The 24,215-nt window shown below is 35.6% G+C and overlaps 1 protein-coding gene across 2 annotated transcripts; it reads right to left on the minus strand.

Annotated features, from left to right (window-relative positions):
* Positions 1-57: 57 nt before the first annotated feature.
* Positions 58-24,138, minus strand: LOC123524845 (polycomb protein Asx-like). Of its 2 annotated transcripts, none has more exons than XM_053538434.1 (12): positions 23,944-24,138; positions 19,825-19,907; positions 18,972-19,080; positions 18,183-18,297; positions 17,491-17,724; positions 16,302-16,534; positions 15,847-15,960; positions 14,055-14,164; positions 13,075-13,148; positions 12,561-12,637; positions 10,002-10,033; positions 58-7,715 (listed from the first exon to the last, which is right to left on the minus strand). In XM_053538434.1, the coding sequence occupies exons 1-12, from the start codon at positions 24,016-24,018 to the stop codon at positions 5,588-5,590; spliced, it is 3,384 nt and encodes a 1,127-aa protein (XP_053394409.1). In that variant the 5' UTR covers positions 24,019-24,138; the 3' UTR covers positions 58-5,587. The 2 variants fall into 2 exon arrangements, with proteins under 2 accessions (XP_053394409.1, XP_053394408.1); XM_053538433.1 differs by having other exon boundaries at positions 16,302-16,537.
* Between the last annotated feature and the right edge of the window lie 77 nt (positions 24,139-24,215).

Genomic DNA, 24,215 nt, shown 5'->3' on the forward strand with positions numbered 1-24,215 from the left:
ACATAAAACCAGTGAAAGAATCTTATAATACGCAAATGGGATATAACAAACCCAGTATTCAAGTGTAACAGCTTTTATTCTGTTAATTTGTCTTCATTTCCAACATGAATGAACACAAAAGACAACAAAACCAGATGAAAAAATATATGAAAATCATTTTAAAGCATTCTCCCAAACAAAATACATGTATTTCAAAAACTGACCAGAATTAAAGCAAGCAATCAGAATAAAGCAAAAGATGTACAATAAATAAATGCTGTATTCTGAGCAGTTTATGACAAAATCCAAGCATTTACATTCATCTAAACCAAACTTAGCTGCTACTAGAAATTTATTGCTATTTTATTACTAAAAAGGGAAATAAAGTTGCTGCTATTATCTTATCAAGCTTGGAATTTTCCTGAGGAAACTTTCAGACTTCATGGTCATGTAATTCCATTAAATTCAATCCAAACAAACAAAATTGCCAATCAGTTTACTGGGAAGTCATTAATGTGATAGGGTGGTTTGGGCGGGAGACTAATTTTGGTGACCGAGTCAAACCATAAAACTAAATGTCTGTGAACAAATAAAATTCCCGTTTACTTAATATTCATAAGTTGAAATCCATCAATTTATAGCCCCATGAAATAGCCATTTCAACTATAAACATGAAAAATTTAATTACAGTATTTCACAGTTAATATTCAATTAAATGAACTAATTCAAGTCCCCCATGACAGTATCAACAAAATTTCATGCCATAAAAGCCAATGCAATAAAAATCAAATGACTTCAAAGTATGCAATCTAAAAAATTTTGACCAAAAACAGCTTTAAAAATGTTGAGAAGAGAAAAAAATTTCCTCTGAAAATACCACAGTTTGGTAGTGCAACTAAACATTTTACAAAAGTAAGAAGCAAAGTCTGAAGATCCAAATTCTCATCTTTAAATTTATGCAGCTAAATACATTAAAATAGGTACTAAAATTCTGAAAAACTGTTTGAGGTAGTGGACCCATAATGAAAATTGTCAATTTCTGTTCGATTCCGCGATCCTCCCTATGTGATTTTGACACGCTTCACTTGTTAGGAAAAAAACAACATTTTTCTGTTATGGCCGAAGGATGCAAAAACAGCTTTATTATGAGAATATGCTTTGTTTTTTGTTTTCACTGGGTTAAACATCACACCAATACAATTATAGGTCAATTGGTGATTTCCCAGCTTTTGACAATGAAGGAAGTCTCCAGGTGCCCCTCCGTGCATTATTTCTTCACGGGTGAGCACCTGAGTAGAACCACTGACCTTCTGTGACCAGCTTGACAGCTATGAGAATATGTAATCACATTTAAATTTCTGACTGTCATTACAGGTCCAATATCTGAAATGTCTGCTGTTTTACTGATGTTTTTTGGTAAACTTAGAACCGATAGTTCATGACAGTTAACAAAACATATTGTATGCATACTAATGCATGTAAAAACACGAGTCATTGCAACTTAATGATTAAAGAAAAGTAGGTTTGTGTATAATGATACTTAACGAACAGGTGGCACTGTCAATTGGATCAAATTTTATTAGGTATGCAAGCAATAAGTATATATTAAATAAAATCTTGAAGTAAAAAGTTAAATTTAAGGTTTAAATAAGAAGTTACAAAATTTATCAGTTTTGACAGGTTGCTGTGTTTTTTTCATTATTTCAATGCTAATGTTTTAAGGTGATGGTCAACACAGTTCTAAACAAAGACCTAACAGAAGTAGAAATGTCACAGTCAAACTTTTTTGTGAAACATGTTAACTATTTCATACAAACCTAATCACCATCAAGTAACTACCCCGGTATAACACTACAACTTTACAATATTTTCTTTTTGTAGGTCTACATTACCCTGTCTGTTAAAACTGAACATTGATGGTAATAATTTACTGAAAAAAAACGATGACTTTGCACACGGCTTTTACAAATTTATGGATCTAACACACAAACATAGTTGTACACAATTTCTGTAGCAAAACCATTACAAGATAACAGACTAAATTCTGGATAAATATTGTAAATTGCTCATGTATTAATTATTATTCAAATTTGATCAAATGTTTAGTGACTTTAAACGTTAGAGGCTGACAAAATACTAAAACACTCAGCAACATTTATGAAAATGTAAAACGATTGCTGGAAAAATTATGACTTCTTAAAACAGAAGTATAAACTACAACAATTAGTCCTGAAAAAAAAAACTTGCTTTAATTCATTTTTCCTATCAGACTCATTACGGACACAAACCAACAAAATGTTTATCAAATATAATTGTTCAAGCATTTATAAGACAATTTTTTTTTATAAATATTCATGATTAGCTGTAATTCTTTATACCCAGATGAAATGGATAAAGAAACACTAACATTTCTGAGGGTGTTTCAATGTCCTTAAATAGATTTTCAGGATTTTCCGAGACTTAAGATATTTGCCTGTTAAAGAACAGTATGTTGGAACTATCATTTTTATTCTCTAGGAAACTGACGTTTCAATTCACAAAGTCTTTTTTATTAACGTATTCCTTTTGAAAATTCAAAAGCTGATTTGGTTTATGTCTTTTAGTGAATACAGTTTTGGACTTTTTATCCACTGCAACAGGTACTATTTATTTATTTGGGTTTTACGGCGCACCAACACAGTATAGGTTATATGGCGCCAAACAGGACTACAAATTTTGGTTCCACATCTCATTTACATCGAAATAAAAACAAATTTTTCCAAAATCTCGCTTTGATTGTTGTATGTAAACATGTAAATACTTTTTCCATTTTGAAAAAAGTAAGAGAAGATTTCCCCAACTTTATGATGAAAATTTCAACACACTATTACACAATGATTTCATGTACAATGAAAATTATGACATAATTATGAAAATATGAAATCATGATTCACAGAAATGAAAAATCCCTCCTAAAGCACCATCTGAAATTCTGTATGAAGTAGTTGTAATTGCATATTTCTTTTATAAAAAATAAATCACATTCAATAAACTATTCAATCTTGCATTGGTAACTTTACGTTTGATTGTAAAATGTATTAATAATTCATTGTGTTTTTTTATGTACATGTCTTCAAAAGTCACAAGGTGGCTGCTTTAACAAATTTGCCCACTGGAAGCAAAGTCCTGTACATCATGTACATACAAGAGCTGTCAGTGGACAGGGTGCTCGACTATTCTCAGTGCTTGATAGTATAATATAAGCAATGAGTAAAACTTTAACATTACAATAGGCATATTCCAAGTCGAAAAAGGGCCATAATTCAGTCAAAATGCTTGATAGAGTTGCCTCCTCCTTTTAACAGACTGGGGTCATGATGGTAAACAAGTATGCAAAATATGAAAGCAATATCTCAATGGACTTTGAAAATATTTGGGGTGGTACGCAAACTTTAACATTTATTCTGAGTTGAAAAGGGGCCATAATTCTGTCAAAATGCTTGATAGAGTTGCCTCCTCCTTTTTACAGACTGGGGTCATGATGGTAAACAAGTATGCAAAATATGAAAGCAATATCTCAATGGCCTTTGAAAATATTTGGGGTGGTACACAAACTTTAACATTTATTCTAAGTCGAAAAGGGGCCACAATTCAGTCAAAATGCTTGATAGAGTTGCCTCCTCCTTTTTACAGACTGAGGTCATGATGGTAAACAAGTATGCAAAATATGAAAGCAATATCTCAATGGATTTTGAAAATATTTGGGGTGGTATGCAAACTTTAACATTTATTCCAAATCGAAAAGGGGCCATAATTCAGTCAAAATGCTTGATAGAGTTGCCTCCTCCTTTTTACAAACTGGGGTCATGATGGTAAACAAGTATGCAAAATATGAAAGCCATATCTCAATGGACTTTGAAAATATTTGGGGTGGTTACAGGTACGCAAACTTTAACATTTGTGTGACACTCACGCCGACGCCGGGGCGAGTAGGATAGCTCTCCTATTCTTCGAATAGTTGAGATAAAAATGAACCAAAGTCAAGATGAGAGAAGTAAAATGAGACCTTAATCTACAGGTTAGAGAAATGAGTTTGACGACTAAATTCTGAATACCATCTGGCCAACGATTGGTCAATTTTAAAACTGAACTCGGAATGAACCAATCAGATGACTGGACTTTTGTGACTGGTTTCTAAATTAACATTTTATATCCTTGGACATTGGTTATCTAATACATGATTACTGATTCAACATATTACATCAACAAGTGTTAGTTTCTTGAAATCTATCTTTATATAATATATTCTGTCCACTCACTGCGTATTCAAAAAAAAATATGCAGATACAATAACTGACATCAAGATGACTGTTCATATCAACTTAGTCATTTTTAAAGAAACTTGTTAAAGAAAGCTGTATTTAACCTTTTTGAGCCACTTGAAGCAGAAATGTAAATGTAATGTTATCTTGTATTCATGACGGGCAGTTTTATTTCTTCTCTATCTGGATGGTGGTAATATGAAGAACTACGAAATGTGTATTTTAACCTTTAACCTGCTGCCAACAAGTAATTTTGCCTTTGTGATCAGATGTGCAGGCTGGTCTTGGCCTGCACTGTTTGCTTTTCAGTCAGTAAATTTTCAGTGAATACCTTTGAATAAGAAGTGGTACTGTCCGAATTGAATGAAGGACCAGTCTATTTTAGAAATTTAGTAGGGTAAAGGTTAATTCATTACTTTGTCACATAAATGTTTATATAGTTTACCCAGTCATCAGAACTTGACAGATACTGTAACACTAATTTAATAAACTAAATAATAAGTCATCAAAACAAACAAGTTAAATTCCAATTAATTCATACATTTAACCTTTAGCCTGCTGGTGGCAAAAGATTTTGCCTTTGCGACCAGTGCAGACCAAGATCAGCCCGCACATCGGTGCAGGCTGATCATGATCTGCACTGTTCAAATTAAATGATGGACCAGTCCATTTTAGAAATATAGCAGGGTAAAGGTTAAATCTTGAAATCCATCAATTCAAATCCCTACTAAACAGTCATTTTGGTCAAAAAAGCAAGATTTCTTGTCTACAAAATTAAAGATTTCAGTGTTGGGATAAGGCGATATACATGTAACCTATCAGATACGAAGTACCTCAAACATGTATATACTTTTCTCAGTTTGATACTAACTCAAAAAACTGCTGACTGATTTTTCATTTACACAATTACATTTTAATTATTCTGTTATAATGAACAGATATTGTACACCACTTACATAAACTATTAAAAAAATTTAACTACCTTATAGGAAGATTTTCAATTGTTAGATACTATGTTCCAAGTTGGTTTTATTTTATTACTTTGAGAAAAAAAAATTTAATACATTAGTTCTTAACAAGGTTATTTAGTTCTTTACTTAGTTTAAGTGACACAAAAAGAAGTATTCTCTTTAAGTCTGATATATTAAATGGTAGCCATCACTTGAAAAACTTTCCTCAATGCAACTAAAAAAACTACATGAAAACACATGTATAGAAGTAAAACAAAAATATGCAACTGTTACGTCAAATGCCCCCACAAATCCCTTACTGTACAACTAAATAATCTACAACTGTAATAAATAATCTCATGTAGCTATTAGACAAGTCACGCAGAGTTTGGATGGACCAATACAATCGTCATGACAAAACGCACCACATTTTGTGCAAGTTTTCATTCCCTTCAAAGTACATGAACAGTTTGACTGGGATGTTTCACTTTTCGAAACTTGTAATGTCACAGTGTTTGAAGATTGCACTGTGGTGCTTTTAAGACTTCCATTTGGTGGTTGTTCAGGGGAGACAACTAAAACATTTTCTTTTGCAGACTGGTTCCCCATTTGATTACCCTTTTTATCTACAGTTACTGCAGGAATTACTGTGACAGTCTGGGCACTACTTCCATTGAAACCAGGAGTGTGTATCACACCTCCAGAAGGTGAAATTACGACTTGACTTCCACTTGATGACAAAAAAATCTGCTGTGAGCCCGATTTAGACCCGTTTACTCCTGGAATGAGAGCAGTGCCCGCTTTCGCTAAAAAATTAACTTGTTCTGAAGGTATCTGCACAATAATATCACTAGGCACTGAAGTTTTTTGTGGAACATTTCCTCTAACGTTGTCCATCTCCTCTAGTGAACCAGCACTTGTTCCTACACTAGCAGATCTAACAAGTGTGGTGACCGGCGTTGCCACACGTGTAACTACTTTTTGCTGAGGAGGAGCACTAGCTGCGCGCTGCTGAGAGAGTACATTCGTTTGCGAACCAGCGGCCGAGCGAATGAGCTGCTGTAACAGATTTTGCTGGGCAGCAGCTGCTGTTGAACTAATCACATAACGTGTCGATGGTACACTAAACACAGCCGGGGAAATTCCCGTCACTTGGGTCACTGTTGGGGGCGGTAATACAACAAAAGATACATTTGAAGAGTTCAACGTTGAGGTTGGCACATTTGAAGGGATAGGCACATTTTGAACTGAGGTAGGAGGTATTTTTATCACTGGAGCGGATACCCCTACAAATTTCGGTTGCGTTACATTTTCAGATTTGATTCTTGCATTAGTAACAGCTTGAGTAAACTTTTGTATTTTTTGCTCGGCTAGAGTTTTATCTTGTAAAATCTGTGAAACAGTTTTATGAGCTTGTGCAATATCAGCTTTTAAATATGATCCAAATAAACTATCACTAACACTCGGCTTTGCTGAACTCACTGTGGATTTTACAACAGTCTGAACCTGCGGTTTTTGTAACAACGACACAGTTGGCAATACTGAATATTTCTGACTCATGATCTTTGCCTGTTCACATATTTCAAAAGATCGTTTCAAATTCACACCATCGGCAGTTTTTTCTGACTCTAGCACTTTAGTCTGTTTGGGTCTCCCTTGTGTAGGGACAACAATACTTTGAAGGGGTCGAACAATAGTCTGTGCATTAGGAGAGTGACCACCCCTCGCCTTTGCTAACAAATGTGCATGAAGTTTAGCTTGCGCCTCCACTTGCTGCTGATGAACGTTATGTACATGAGCTTTAGTTTCAGCCTTAATTTGAGCTAGCGTTCTTGTTTGACCTTGAACTTTTGCTTTTGCTGCCTGTGTCTGAGATTTTATTTGAGCAAGAGTTCGAGTCGGTGACCTCAATCCGGACCCTGAAACAGGTGTTGATACATTCACAACAATAGGCTTGGTATGAGGTTCAGTTCCTGGAGATATCGTCTGAGAAACAACCGATGGTATGTAACTACTCGTAACTTTTCCGATCATTTTACCCTCTGATTTCTGCATACGCGCTACTTGCGTTTGCGCTCTTATCTGAGCTAACGTCTTTGCTTGTGCCTGAGCTAGTATCTGTTTCTGAGTTAGGACTACTTTCTGCCGCTTTGGCGGACTAATTGACGAACTACAATCCCCTTCTTGGTTTACAACAGGTCTTTTTACAGCACTACTTTGCACAATTCCTTGTTCAGATATGTTATTTTGAGATTTGGATGTTTGTAATTTCATTAGAAGTCCAGTTTCGGTGCGATTTCCTAGGTGACTTGCACTACTGTAGCCCTGAACATTCTGATGTATAGATCTCTGTTTCAGCATAGTAGATACAAGTGTTGGTTTCTTTACCGAGGATACTCGAACTGGATGATGCGAAGTGACGGTCGGTGAGTCACCACTTGAAGATTGGTGAATATCATCAGCCTTTGGTACATCCGAAATACATCTGAAATATCAACAAAATTCATCAATAAACAGATTTTTTAAGAATTGCAAATTCACACAGATTGTACATAAAACTTGCAAATTAAGGTCATGATTTCACTGAATGATGGAATTTATCAAAATAAGCATTTGAAGAACTTATCAGTATCATATATATATCAGGCCTGGGATTCAGTCAAAATCCAAAAGCCTGAAAATCTACCTTCTAAAGCCTGAAATCAACTTTTTCAATAGAGTTATATAAGGAAATTCTGGCAGTCAAAAGCCTGAAATCAGGACTAGTCCTGAAAAATCACAGGCCTGATATATTCCAACAATAACAAGCAGATATGTTTCTGAATTCAGTTATGAAAAGTGAGCAGATATAATTATTCTATTGTTAGTCTAACATGAAACAGCTTATATAATGGCTCTTCACACCTCCAGCCAGTTTCCATTTTACAACACCAAACAAGGAAGCTACTGGTTTTTTTTCTTCTAATTTTGGTATTAAGTCAGATAGCAAACCCCAGCCTCTCATCACTGAAGCAGTTTACATCAGTACTAACTCAGCTGGATTGTTAAGAAATAAAGTTTATTTATATAACTGCAGGTCAGTTTCCTTAAAACAAGAGGGCCATGATGGCCCTATATCGCTCACCTGTTATCATTGCACTTGAGACAAGAAGGTCCTCAAAAAAAATATCTAAATCCAAAGGACAGGAACAACAAAGGGAAGAAATTTAACCAAAAAGAAGAAAAAAATTCTTACAAGGTATAGATATGTCAAAAAACACCTAAAAATTGGAGGTACCATCCATGTTGTACCACAGAAAAGTGGTCTCGGTTTTTCCCTATGGCCAATAATAAAGAAGTTACTAAAAATAAGCTATTTATAGTAAGGTAAAAGGGAAGTAATTTAAAAAAAAAGAATATTGTAAGTGAACAAAAGAAGGATCTGCCAAATAAATATGTTGGCATAAATGAAATTTCAGATCAGTATCTTCATTAGTTACGGAGATATACCCATTTTAATTTGAAATAAAGGGAGGTAATCTGACATAAAATCAGTCCATAGTTATCTACCCTGATTGTCTCACTTCAACTAATAACAATAATGAAATTTCAAATAATTCCTGTAAGTACTTACTGATATAAATCCATTTTGATTACAATCAGGGGAGGTAATCAGATAATAAAATAACTCTGGAACCTACAACTGGATCTGATATGTCATGGAATCCAAGATTTATTGTTGCTGAAGATATTTTGGAAGTTTGTATCAAATAAAACCATACATGAAGTCTCTATATGGCTGCAAAAGCCAAAATAGCCGATTTTGGACCTTTAAGGGGCCATAACTCTTGAACCCAAGATGGAATCTGGCCAGTTCAAGAAAGGAAGCAAGATCTTGTGGTGATACAAGTTGTGTGCAAGTTTGGTTAAAATCAAATCATAAATGAAGCTGCTATTGTACAGACAAGGTCAAAATAGCTAATTTTGGCCCTTTCAGGGGCCATAACTCTGGACCCCTTTATGGGATCTGGCCGGTTCAAGAAAAGAATCAAGATCTTATGGTGACACAAGTTTTGTGCAAGTTTGATTAAATTCAAATCATAAATGAAGCTGCTATTGTGCAGACAAGGTCAAAATAGCTAATTCTGGCCCTTTCAGGGGCCATAACTCTGGAACCCATAATGGAGTCTCGCCAGTTCAAGAAAGGAACCAAGATCTTATGGTGATACAAGTTGGGTGCAAGTTTGGTTAAAATAAAATCATAAATGAAGCTGCTATTGTGCAGACAAGGTCAAAATAGCTAATTCTGGCCCTTTCAGGGGCCATAACTCTGAAACCCATAACGGGATCTGGCTAGTTCAAGAAAGGAACCAAGATCTTATGGTGACACAAGTTTTGTGCAAGTTTGGTTAAAATCAAATCATAAATGAAGCTGCTATTGTGCAGACAAGGTCAAAATAGCTATTTTTGGCCCTTTCAGGGGCCATAACTCTGGAACCCATAATGGGATCTGGCCAGTTCAAGAAAGGAACCAAGATCTTATGGTGATACAAGTTGTGTGCAAGTTTGGTTAAAATAAAATCAATAATGAAACCACTATCGTGCAGACAAGAAATTGTTGACGCACGCACGCACGGACGCACGGACGGACGGACTGACGACGGACGACGGACGAAGGGTGATCACAAAAGCTCACCTTGTCACTATGTGACAGGTGAGCTAAAAACCAGGACTAGTGTTGTACAATGACCTGTAGACTGAACACAACTGTAATCACTCAAAAAGTACTTACTTCTGTCCCCAGACAGGCTCAAAATGCTTTGCCTAAAATAGAAATATAAACTACTGTAACTTAATGAACATCTATATGCTAACAAATTTCAACATATAATTTAAACAGAAAGATACTGCTCATATTCCTTTTTAAGTATTAAAATAAAACTTAGGCAAATCTCATCAGGTAATTTCGCTATTCAAAGAAAATCTTTTACCCTAGATTCCTGATAATAAACATATTTTTGTTCTTCAAGTTCCATACAGCTTATAATTTATGTCAAAAACAGATAACGCATCTATCCATGTAGATGTTGAGCATAATAACATGGTTAGAAAATCACTACTGCCAATATTACACATGAACTTATAGTAAGATCAATAAAGGGAGGTAATCATAAACAAAGGATTTAATGTTTTCCACTATGTTAATTCTCAAACCTTTGGCAACTATGTGAGAAAACAAGTTTTGAAAATAGGTTTAACCAAGAAATGGACAGATTTTATGTTCACATCAAACAAGAGCTGTCACTAATGGTGACAAATGCCCCTGCAGTGCCTTGACCTTTGACCTGGTGACCCCAAAGTTAGTAGGGGTCGTGTACTCAATAATCAGCATGTGAAGTTCGAAGGTCCATGCAAAAAGTAAACGTTGTGACAAACGAACTAATGAATGGACAGACAGTTGAAAACTAATATGCCTCCCTTCGGGGACATAAAAATGTGGCAGCCACATAATGTGACATTATAAAGGCATTGTTCTCAAAGACATTTCTATGTATAACGTCTCCTTGCTGAAAATGCCACTGCAACATTTTGGATGGAATTAGAATAGGATGGGGGAATCAGAATCTGCTAGTAGCTCTGAAATTGCATAAACAGTATTAACTTTGCAATAATGTTTCAGGCATTGTATGTTTGCAGACTGAGAGAGAGGGGAGCTGGTAACCAAGTTTCAGGATTCGATTTGTTTTGCTTTATAACAACATATAAATCTAAGAAGCCTAGTCTTAAGCCAAATGGAAAACTATGATTTTTGCTTGAAAGTTATGAATTCTCTAAACTGTTCCCCAAGGTCATAAAAACAAGAGGACCATGATGGTCCTGAATCGCTTACCTCTTCCCACATGACCCAGTTTTGAGTATGACGTCGTTTTTTTCTATTATTTGACATAGTGACCTAGTTTTTGAGCTCATGTGATCCAGTTTTGAACTTGACCTAGATATTATCAAGATAAAAATTCTGACCAATTTTCATGAAGATCCACTGAAAAATATGGTCTCTAGAGAGGTCACAAGGTTTTTCTATTATTTGACCTACTGACCTAGTTTTCTAAGGTACGTGACCCTGTTTTGAACTTTACCTAGATATCATCAAGGTGAACATTCTCACTAATTTTCATGAAGATCTCATGAAAAATATGGCCTCTAGAGAGGACACAAGGTTTTTCTATTTTTATACCTACTGGCCTAGTTTTTCACCGCACGTGACCCAGTTTCGAAACTGACCTAGATATCATCAAGGTGAACAATCAGATCAATTTTCATGAAGACCCATTGAAAAATATGGCCTCTAGAGAGGTCACAAGGTTTTTCTATTATTTGACCTACTGACCTAGTTTTTGAGGGCACGTGACCCACTTTCAAACTTGACCTAGATATCATCAAGATGAACATTCTGACCAATTTTCATGAAGATCTCATGAAATATATGGCCTCTAGAGAGGTCACAACGTTTTTCTATTTTTAGACCTAATGACCTAGTTTTTGACCGCACGTGACCCAGTTTCGAACTTGACCTAGATATCATCAAGATGAACATTCAGACCAACTTTCATACAGATCCCATGAAAAATATGGCCTTTAGAGAGGTCACAAGGTTTTTCTATTATTTGACCTACTGACCTAGTTTTTGATGGCACGTAACCCAGTTTCGAACTTGACCTAGATATCATCAAGATAAACGTTCTGACCAATTTTCATGAAGATCTTATGTAATATATGGCCTCTAGAGAGGTCACAAGGTTTTTCTATTTTTAGACCTACTGACCTAGTTTTTGATGGCACGTAACCCAGTTTCAAACTTGACCTAGATATCATCGAGTTGAACATTCTGACTAATTCTCATGAAGATCTTGTGAAATATATGGCCTCTAGAGAGGTCACAAGGTTTTTCTATTTTTAGACCTACTGACCTAGTTTTTGATGGCACGTAACCCAGTTTCGAACTTGACCTAGATATCATCAAGATAACATTCTGACCAACTTTCATAAAGATCCCATGAAAAATGTGACCTCTAGAGTGGTCACAAGCAAAAGTTTATGGACACACGGACGGACGACGGACACTGCGTGATCACAAAAGCTCACCTTGTCACTTTGTGACAGGTGAGCTAATAAGTTTGTAGAACATTTATAAGAATACAACGCAACCTTGGCACAACTGGAATTCAAAATTGCTCTGAAACAACTAGTTAGTATCTGGTCTCTGGTCTGCAAATTCTGTCTCTATCTTCAAACTAAGTTTTACAACCCAAGACCCTATCTCGTCGTCAAAGGATAGGATTGTAAAGCCTACCTTCCAAGGATCCAACTTAAACTGTTCTTTCTCCTCTTCCTGCTTCAACCTTTGCTGATTCTCTGGTGTAAACTCAGCTGTATATAACAAATAGGTATGTTCATAAATAGAACACTTAACAGGAAATATCACCTACAAAAAAAATGAGGCACTTTTCTGTCCAGTCAATAGCGCTGTTAGAACGATATATTGGTATTGTGGATTGCTGAAGTCAATGTAGTCAGCAGAGGGTCCAGTTATCATTAGAATAAGGACTTGTGTATTCCCCATCTCCTCAAATATTGATATTTTCAACAACAAAAATTTGACCGAAAAACAGTTCATCAAAATCACTGAATCAAACATAATGGGGGACAAAACAGACTAATTTTTTTTATCAGTCTTCAATTCAAGTGCGTACTGTAAACAACTTATTACACTCCATTAAAATGTTGGTTTTTTTTATTCCTGGAATGAAAAGAATACAAACATAAGTAAACAATTAAAATCATTCCCCACCAACATATGAACTAACCTTCTGAGAGTCTTTCTCTCCATTCTGTACATGCTTTAGCAAAGAACTCATTGTTCAGGGCTGTACTACTCAACCTGCAATATCAATAATTTGATTGCTCTGATTTCATTTTAGGTAAAGTCCATACAGGTCATATGGCAACCTTAAAGCTTTTCATAGTTGAGAAGTACCCAAGGTGTCCCTCCGGGTGTTTTTTTAGACAAAAGCATGCACTTTGGTGGGTAGAACCATCCACCTGTTCACAAACCAGCTGGCTTGCTTTCTTATAACACAATACATGTAGGGCTTTAACGGTCACTAGTGAGGAGCAAGTTATTCAATACTGCAACTGAAACCACTCTTCAGTGGAATCAACACATCTTTTACATCAAGCTACTCGATTACAGCAGTCTGTCAATGGTTACAGATGCTGGTGGTTTTTCAGTCATTAATTCTATCAAATTCCAATGACTTTTTTTATTTATTTTTATTTTTTGTTGGGTTTAACGTCGCACCGCACAATTATAGGTCATATGGCGACTTTCCAGCTTTGATGGTGGAGGAAGACCCCAGGTGCCCCTCCGTGCATTATTTCATCACAAGCAGGCACCTGGGTAGAACCACCTACCTTCCGTAAGCCAGCTGGATGGCAATTTATTCTGTTGGGTTTAACGTCGCACCAACACAATTTTTAGGTCAAATAGCGACTTTCCAGCTTTGATGGCGGAGTAAGACCCCAGGTGCCCCTCCGTGCATTATTTCATCACGAGCAGGCACCTGGGTAGAACCACCGACCTTCTGTAAGCCAGCTGGATGGCTTCCTCACATGAAGAATTCAACGCCCCGAGTGACGAACCCACATCGATGCAGGGCAAGTGATTTGAAGTTAGCGACCTTAACCTATCGGCCACGGAGGCCCCCAAATTCCAATGAGGACATTAACAGTTTGTACGAATAATATGCCACAGAACCTGGGCTTTGTAAATAAAATTGTTACTAACCGTAGTGCACTGTCCTTTCCAACAATTCTATCACATTCAGGTAACAAGGTGATCAGTTTGTACTGATAGTTTGCTGGCAGAGAGGAGAATGTATGCTTTGTCAACAAACCCTGTAACACAGACATAAACACTTGTAATCAGATATTATAAAATTAATGTCACCATCTAGTTTTAAGATTTTAAACATTATATTACTGAAGTTAAAACCTTGCTACAACCAAAGGGCTACTGTAAATCTTTAAGCATTGGTTTAACTTTAAACTACTCATCATTTTGTAAATATTAGGGATGGGAACGAATATTCGAATATTCGAAAATCGGTCGAATATTCGAATACAGAAATCAAATTTGAATATTCGTTATTTTATTTTATTTTTTCAAAATAAATATCATTGATTTTGGGCAATAAATAAATGCTAATTCTACAGAATAAAACCATAGGTTCTGGCATATTTTTTATCATGTATCAAAAGCTATCCAATTAACAAGAAAATAGCAATGCATAATTGGCAGGGGCCACCGTAACAGATTAACAGTTTGCATCAGGCGTAAATGTGTCAGATGCATGTCAAAAGATGTCAAATTAACAAGAAAATTGCAAAGCATAATTAGCTGGGGTCATCAATGGATTAACAGTTTGCATTAGGCGTAAATGTGATACCTTTTTATCTTTTGTTCATTTTAATTGGTGCCTGTTTTATGTAACAAGTTTTAGAATACGAAAACCATAGCAAACTTGTAGATATTGTCGATCTTTTTACAATATTTTGTACGACATTACAGACCGTCCGCAGAATCGATTTTCATCCGCAATCGACCATACTCGAAAAAGATTTTTAAGTAGTTTATAATAAATCAAGAAATAACATATGATTGATGCAAAAGATCATGTTGAAGGAGGTTCAAGTCTGCCTTACTTGCTTTTTACACGCCGACTGAAAACTTTCAAAATGGCGGCGGTAATACAACAGCGCGACACCTGCTTAAATGGGATGACCTGCTATTTTTAGATTAAAATGCGACAGTCTAAATTATTATCGATTTGATTTTTGTATCATTTGGAAGCTAAAACACAGAATGAGGTAAATATGTTAATCATTATACTGACAGAATCATGAAATAAAATGCTCGGGTCGGCGGATTTAGGGTCGGGTTACCCGAAACAAACATTTTTTTAGGCCTTATTACGTACGCTGATTCACCCTTTAAACAAAGGAATATACATGTATTGTGTTTATGCCAAACATTTAATAACAATTTAAAGCTTCCATTAAGACGAACCGAATATTCGAATATATTCGAATAAGGCAAACCGAATATTCGAATATTGATTTCAGTATTCGTTCCCATCACTAGTAAATATGTAAGCACAATATATCCTCATTCTGTAGTCACTTTGCCATTTGCCACCTCAGCCATTTGGTACAATTTTCTGTCAAAGGTTCAATCTTTTTCCACATGGCTCCCTAAATTTGGCTGTTTTCGTACTGTTTTTCTTTTCAGTGAAAATCGACCAAATGTGTGACCCCAGCTCATTCATTTTCTAAAATTCAGTTCAAGCATTTCATTATGAGTTTCACTACGGTAACCTTAAAGTGGAATAGGGCTTTAAAATAAATCTCTTGAATTTGCTTTAAAATAAATCTCTTGAAATTTTTACTTACATAGAACAGTTAGCCAGCGTTTTTTTCTATCTTTTTATTAAGCTACCCCCATTACATATGAGAATTAAGACACAGAATGCTTCTGTAGGCATAAAGAGAAAATGTGTGAAGTTTTTGGAGGAACTCACCTTGAGATTGGTGTTGACAAGAATGGAGTCGGGAGTTTCCAGATCTATACATCCCTCCATGGTTTGTGCTATCTGGGCGGCATGACTCAACTTCTTGTTGGTACGCTTTCTTGGCTGCCAGAAATAACATGAACATAAATTCTTAATTCCTCTAGACATAAACACAATTCAAAGCAAACTATCTATTGACACTAGAACTTAGTACAATGTAATAACCTCATTCTTTCAGTTTTTCTTTATATTTCTTCTGACTTCTCTACCTATTTGTATATCTAAAATATCAAACTACAACAATAGGTAGCAGTAGGATTGTGTCATTTTCAAGCGAGTTTAAAATTTTAAACAAAAGCTAAATTTTCATCATTCCAATCGCCTGTTATATTATTATGGCCACAACATCCCAGAAATGACCCTTAGGTTAACAAATAAAGTAAACTCTACTTCCTGTAGCTCACCTTCATACTAAAGCCAGGAATACCTGCCAACATCTCTCTTAGTGTTTTCTTTCTGGGTTCACCATTAGTGATTGCCCCTGTTTGACTAGCTGGTCTCCGTAACCCTGTCTGGGTACCATCTACACTGACCTTCACACTACTCGAGTCTTTATGATTATTCAGTTGTATTTTTGTTACCGGTCTTGACGTTGTTGCCACATACCGCACTTGGGTAGCTCCACCCGATGATTTACCTTCTTAAACAATGGAGGAAAGGTTATCTTTACGATCATGTCATACTAATATGCTACTTTAGCTTTGTTTGTTTACACATTTTCCAAGCAGATGTTAAAATATATATTAGGGAGGTTTTCCAGACAACCTCTGTCTCTTAACTTATTCATCCGTAAGCTACTGACCAACATTCAGGGCTAAATAACATCATTTCTTTGATTGAAATGACTAATGAGGAACATCTGCCTTGCCATATGATTAAACGTGCAACTTCCAAACTGACCATCTAACATGGAGCCAGATACTAAGGATTTACCTCAGATCTAGTGCAGGGATCAAATTTAGCGGTTGCTAACTCGCAAAATTCGAGTAAGAATAAAAAGATGCGAGTAGAAAATCATGGCACTAGAATATTTTCGCGATCACGTTCGAAAATCGGGGAATTTGCTCAAACTGTCCTTTTCTCTTTAAAAACTCCTTTGGGGCAGTTAATTTACCGATAATCACGTGACTGCTTCTAGACACTTGTCGCTTTATACAAAAGTAATTATCGGATATCTAAGTAAGCGTCCAGGCAATATTTGATTTCATTTTGGTCTGTAATTTGCAAAGTTCTGCGAAAATGGAGAGGAAAATAACATAGTGCAAAAAGGTCCGCGGAAACCGAAAATGCTAGCAACACTTTGGGCAGTGACCTGTGGAAAACTTCACTGTCTAGCAAAAAGTCCAAAGAATCATCGAGTACTTTGGTCCGTATCGTACTTTCAAAACCAGAAAGTCCCAAGCCTGTCCGGACCGTGAACTTTTATATGAAACCAAACAACAACAAAACAACTTAATAAATTTAGCACGTAAACAGCTTTTAAATAATTGCTAGTGGAACCCATCATTTTGCTAGTGGAAAAAATTTGCTAGTGGGAAAAAAGTTAAATTTGATCCCTGTAGTGCTTATTATGAAATAATAGATATAACTCACCTTCATGCTTTGGTGGAACAATAGGTTTAATAGTTATCTTCGGTATAAAACCATGTTTTCTTTTTTTCCTTTGGGCCTGTCGTACACTTCTTCGTGTTGGAGTATCCACCTTGGGCATCTGTATGTTAGAGGTAGGAATGGAGATCACACTGGGGATTGGAACTCCATTCTGCTCCACACCCGTACCTAGTGGGGGTATTGTCTTCACTGTATCAGGTATCTTTGCATATATCACTAGAAACAAGATGTTTTTAAAGCTATGTTAACATAAATATATTCAGTTTGCAGGTTCAGTTTCATGTTCAGTCAAGTGCGATAAGACTTTTTTTCAGACAATGAGGTTAAAGGTTTTCATGACTGACCGTCGCACTTCATCGGAAGTCAACTGCCTGGTATTTGGATAATAACACTGTAGATCTATTCTAGTCTACATATCAATTACATGATGCAGTATGAATCTAGTAAGAGACATTTCTTGAAAATCAAATGCAATGTTTGAATGGAAAATGCCTTTCAACCTTCTAGATATAGACTAGAAAGGCTTTGTACTGAAACTGTAACAGAAGACAGCAGCGAAATGTAGTGGGAAAACTCTAGATGTTCTAAACTTCAAACCCTATAGACTATAGTATGGGACATGTGTAACACAGCATCAAAAAGAAGCCTCTATTATTAAACTATTATTTCCCTACCCTTTTGTTTAGTATTGTTTAAAGGACCATCCCCAACTGTGTTTCCCAAACCTCCAACACTCACTCCAGTATCTTCCTCTATCTCTATAATCTCTGAGCCACCCGGCAAGTCACTCTTTAAATGTACAATGAAAAACTTAAAATGTTTCAAATTTTATCACTGACTGACCTCCATTAACCTTAAGCCTGCTAGCGGCAAGTGATCCTGTCTTCGCGACCAGAGCAGACTAAGATCAGCCTGCTGATCAAGGTCTGCACTGTTCGCTTTTCAGTCAATTTTCAGTGAACATCCCCTTCGAATGATAAATGGTACTGCCCAAACTGAATGATGGACCAGTCCATTTTAGAAATTTAGCAGGGTAAAGGTTAATAATGCAGCTTCAAACAGTAGAAAGCCATTCATTACAAGCAGAACCTACAAATGAGTAAAGTAAGAATAAAATACAAGAGACAAATATTGCTCTTCTTTTTTTCAGTTTTATTTCACTGTCACAATGTTTACAACTGTTTGAATATTAATCCCGGAGAAGAAATAAAGATTTCAAAATAATGAAAAAAAATATTTGATTAAGTTAAATTTTGCAGCATCAGCTAAAAGACATGATGTCTCTACCCAAGAAACACTCAATAAAGTATCTGTCAATTATTGTAACTGAAACATAGTGTCTTCTACAGCTATTCAAAGCATGTTTGTGCACATGTATGCAACATTCTTTCCTGCTTAAATATGAATGACTGTGATTAATTTTCATTTCAGAAAATGTTAATATTATCTCTATAAGCACCTACCATTAGACCATACATTCCAATGTGACCTGCTACCTTGTAGAAAATATTTGAGGGACCTCTGGCATTGGCATGTAAACACGAATTCAGACAGGCAACAGGAACTGCTTCACTGTGTAACAGAAGAGAGATAGATTTATAATAATTACCATACTGACTCAAATTAAAGCAAATATGTCATATACCAGCATAATATGCCATACAATAGGTCTGCTTAGTATGTATATAAAGATACTAACTCAAATTAAAGCACATAGGTCATACATCAGCAAAATAATGTCCTACACCTGCATAATATGCCATACACCTTCATAATCAGGGTTTTTTCCCTTCTATAATAGGGACCATTAATAGGCCCTTTCCCCTCAGAAAATTTCTTTTAAATCATGCAGTTTCCCTCAAAATTGACTTTACATCAGGTTTTTTATTCCCCTTTGCCCAAATACCGAGCTATTTTTTCTCCAAACCACAGGCCTGGGCCCCTTCCCCTCCTGGTAAAAAAACAACAAACTGATAGTTATCATTTTATGAAACAAACCCACATAAAATACATCTGCTTAACTTTTTACAAACCCGCATAAATGGTAACTTAATTAAAAAGCTCGCAAAAAACAACTTCAACTTGAATGCCATGTTGATTCTGATGCCAGGGCAAGTACAAAACCCTCCTTCCTTGAATAGTCTAGCTAGACCTGATGTCAAAATTAACATCTTGCACCAGCAGCACCACCCTTTTATGAAATTTGACTGTCAACATCAATATGTAACAATACAAAGGTTCTATTGTTGTTGTTTTTTTAATACAGAGATTGAAAATACTTCTGTTAAATAATGTAAAGCTACAGGGTTGCATTACCTTGCATCTTTAAGGTTACATTCTTGGATTTCTTTCAGTATTTCCTTGTAGCTCATAGGAGTTTGTGGATGCTTCTCCAGGACCTACAAAAAACATACAAGTTATAAACACATCTACCTCAAATAAATCAGTCTTATGTAACTTAAGTCATAGCTTACACATTGAAAATACACTTACAAGCTGAACTTAAGTCGATAAGTCATATATTTGAAAGGTCTTTTTTCCCTTGTAATTCATTGGGTTTAAAATACTCCAGTATTTCTTTTTTTGTTTCTCCCTCTTCTCAAAATATCTTATCAAAAATTAACAAGAGCTGTCCGTAAGACAGCGAACAGCCTTTATTACACTGAAAAGCAAACATCTGTTTATTCGTTAGATCAATTTATCTTTGTAAATAGACAAATTAGTTCCGTTCAGAGACACTTTTAACATAACTCAAAATTCTGTGCCTGAATATGTTGATGAAAGTTGTAGCCAAGTCAGGGGTTCCATTTGACCTGGACCCAGGAGATTTTCATTCTTCTTCTTCGAGTAAGTTTATTTATACTCGCTGCCGGGTACAAGCCCATATGAGCGAGAATATCTGCGCCATCGTCTTCATCGTAGAGTGTTGACGGGCGTCTTTTCATGCTGATCTGTCGTAATCCTCTCGGAGTACCATGTTCTGCGTTCGTAGACAACTCTGAACTGAGGAAGGTAAACCACCCTTCTTAGGACCACTGCTCCCGCCCTTCGTTACGACTCCAACAGCCGACATCAATATAATTATGGTGACTTCCGGTGGAGCAGCATGCCTTCTCCGCGATGTGCGTGCGGCGGGAGCTCAGGAGAAGAAGAGATTTTCAAAAGACGCTCAAAGGACCCGGCATGATACTTGCCTGTGCGTCACTCAGGACCCGAGGGCATTTTCCTTTGATAATCATTTGTCTTATCGTTCATTTTACAATAAAACTGTATTCTAAGTAAACACTCAGTCACTGAAAGGACGCTTACACTAAATTAATATTTATTTATTTCGGTTTTACGGCGCACCAACACAGTATAGGTTATATGGCGCCAAACAGGACTACAAATTTATGATATGCATGACTTCAGAAGTAAGGTATGGAAGGCGGAGGTAAACCACCATTGACAGGCGATCGCAAGGCAGGACTTGTCCAATGACAGCAGTAAAAAATGGCCAAACTATGTCTGTTGACCAAAATATGTGAAAAATCGATAATCTGTGTAATAAACAACATCTGTTACTGATAGCAGGGGAGCCAACTTGCAAAAATTTATTTGATTAGGCATTCAATTGGTGATAATTAGATTACTGAATAAAAAATTGGACAATTATAATCATTATTTTCTGTGCTTAATACGATTTTATGAGCAGTCGGCCATTACGTTATAGAATTTTTTTTATTGTTACAGAGTCTTAGTTCGGGGTGGGGGGGAATGCTTTAAATAAGTTGAAATTGTAAGTATTGAATAGCTACAATGAAAGAAAATAAATCAAAAACAGGAATTTAAGTATTAACTTTCCTTTTCCATATTTGTCACCCGTTTTCGCAACCGTGATTTTTGGACATATCTGTCCTTTCTAACGAGATTTTCAGGTGCAATCTTAATAATTAATTTAGTCAATAAAAAGTCTGCATTTAAGAAAAATATGACAACTGTTGCAAAAGCAGCTATTTTGAAGCATTTTTCATAATTTAACATGCAAAGGCATCAATCCCCACCCACCATTCTTGTAATAGTTTATTACTTAAAACTGAATAAGCCCTATAATGTTTATTATGAAATAAATATTAATAAAACAACTTTTTGTTAATATTTTTGTATAACCAGCTGCGTATTACTGTACATAGAAGAAAATTTAGTCTATAATATCAACATGTTAGGACTGGACTCCTGTATTTTGGAAAAGGACCCTTAAAAATTTGGCCTAAGGGTCCTGGGACTCTAGGGTTTTCAGGTCTTGTGGAAACCCTGAGCCAAGTGCTGGGTCCACATGCATTTTTCCTAACTTCCAGCTTTTACTTCAAAGCTGCTCTTTACAAGTGGAAGTTCAGTTTATTTTTTTATAAATTTTTAATCTTTCTGGATCTGATACACTTCCATTAGGCCCAAAACAGCTTTGAAGTCAAACTCATAATGACCCTACCCTCCCACTCAGTCACAAAAATTTCGTTTGGAAATTAGGGCGTTCATTTTTTTTTTTTCATGAAGGGACTTCGCCAGGGGTTTCTCCACCTTGCTGTTATTCTCATCGCTACTCATCTGCGTGAATGGAAGCAAAGTTTGGCATTCCAAATGCTTCTATGTTTTCTTCAGTGGCATTTTGACACTTCGCGAAAACAGGTGATTTTTTGCCTGGTAATCATTACCACCGGACGCTCTATTGAGATAAAAGCGAAATTCAAGCGCATAAAAAACGTCATACGATCAGCAAGTAACTAACGGCCAGTCCGCATTGAAGCAAAAAGTCGCAATCTCGACAAAATGTCCACGGCGATTTTTAATTGCATTTTGCGCATAATTTATACGATTTTCACAAAAAACAAAAACGCGAGAATAACGTGAAACCGCGACCAAAAGTGATCCCTGAAAGAGGAATATCTGCCTTGCCATATGATTAAACATGCAACTTTCAAACTGACCTGACTGCTTTATTTTCAAGTACTTTTGCCTTTAAAAGAATGAAGTATTACTATATCATTAAAATTTATTCAATATACTAAATAGCAATTTGTACGCCGAAATCGGAAGCTTTTATCATATTCTTGTTTTTCTCAGGATTAATGAGTTTAAATAATAAACATAATGTTTTCTTTATTATTTAAGACATGCATCATCCTCATGAATATAGCTCCTGTTATATTATGTTTTTTCTTTATAAAACATTTTTATTTATAAATAGCTCGCACTCGGGTTGGAGGCATGTTGAATATGAAATTTTAACAGCAATTTCCATTTGTTATTGTTCAGGTCTAGGAAAGTGGAATATTTACAGATTATCTGTAAATTTACAGATAATCTATAAATTTACAGATTTTTCAATCTGTAAATTTACAGATTGTGTGTATGAAAACTGATGAAATTACATTTATCCTCAAAACCGCAGCTTGGAATTAATTGGTTTATTTACAGCATGCATAAATTAAGGTCATTTGTGGGTTTCAGCCATTTTTGTTGACTTTGAGTTTTTGGCATTTTAAGAAAAATCGAAGTCAACAGAAATGACTGAAAGTTACAATTGACCTTTATTTATACATACCATATGTAAATCAATTAATTTCAAGCTGCGATTTTGTGTCTAAATATAATTTTAGCGGTTTTCAAACACTTGATCTGTAAATTTACAGATTGAAAAATCTGTAAATTTGTAGATTATCTGTAAATTTACAGATAATCTGTAAATACTCCACTTTCCTAGACCTGTTGTTATCTACTCAAGAAGTAAAACAAATTCAACTATTTATGAGAACAATTCATGTTAAAAATACGAAAGGAAACATTTTAATTCTACTTCAGTATCAGAAAATCACAAATTGATAAAACCTTCTGATTACGGCATTGCCGTACAAAGTGCTTATTACTATCAACTGCTATCAATAATTTAACAAATATTTATGCAATTGTGTTTTTCTCAGGACTAAATAATGATCACTATTTCCTGTCATTTACATTGGTTCTTAAATGCGAAAAAAATGCAAACTTTCATAATAATTCACGGTTCTGAAAGATAATTTACTATTTAGTCTCCCCTCTTTGTAAATACCATTCTCAATATTCATATTGATTACCAGACCACTAGATAGCCCTACACGTGTTGTCTAGAGGTCAAGTAACCGGATCTCTTGACTCCAGGTTACCAGATTCCTAGCCACTGCCAATTATATAATATTTCACTTTTCAGGACAAAAACATTTCCATCCTGGACAGACAGATGCCAAATGCGAAAGTGAAAATTATCTGCAAACTTTGACATTAGGCTTCAAATGTTCGATTATATTGATAAGATGTAACTAATAAACAACGTGATAAACGGACAATAAATATTGCCAAAAAAATGACACGATTCGCCATGAATCACAAACATATTTTTGAATGTTGTGCAAATCGGCTTACAATTTTCGCTGCTTCAGCCCATGTTGTATCAAATTTCTTTCTCGTTTGTTTCGATTTTACATTCTCGGTGTTCATATCTACACATATAGAATGTTAAATCAAACCCAGATTATCTAAGAATAGCAAAATATTTTCGATATTTCATCTCTTTTTTCTACGTTTTTCGCCATTTTGGAAATAACGTCACGTGACGCGTCTCACGGAAATTTCCGTGAACAACCGTAAAATGTATTATCCAATAAATGAATTAAGAATTCTTCCGTACTTCTCCG

Source organism: Mercenaria mercenaria, chromosome 3 (assembly GCF_021730395.1).
Source record: "Mercenaria mercenaria strain notata chromosome 3, MADL_Memer_1, whole genome shotgun sequence".
NCBI classification, from domain to species: domain Eukaryota; kingdom Metazoa; phylum Mollusca; class Bivalvia; order Venerida; family Veneridae; genus Mercenaria; species Mercenaria mercenaria.

What these genes read in the sequence shown, in the direction of transcription:
- LOC123524845 (XM_053538433.1), bottom strand. Translation starts at nt 24,018, where the DNA reads ATGAACACCGAGAATGTAAAATCGAAACAAACGAGAAAGAAATTTGAT. An exon ending in GGGCTGAAGCAGCGAAAATT is followed by an intron (nt 19,908 to 23,943) that starts GTAAGCCGATTT and finishes TGTTTTTTGTAG; the next exon opens with GTCCTGGAGAAGCATCCACA. An exon ending in TGTAACCTTAAAGATGCAAG is followed by an intron (nt 19,081 to 19,824) that starts GTAATGCAACCC and finishes TCTGTTACACAG; the next exon opens with TGAAGCAGTTCCTGTTGCCT.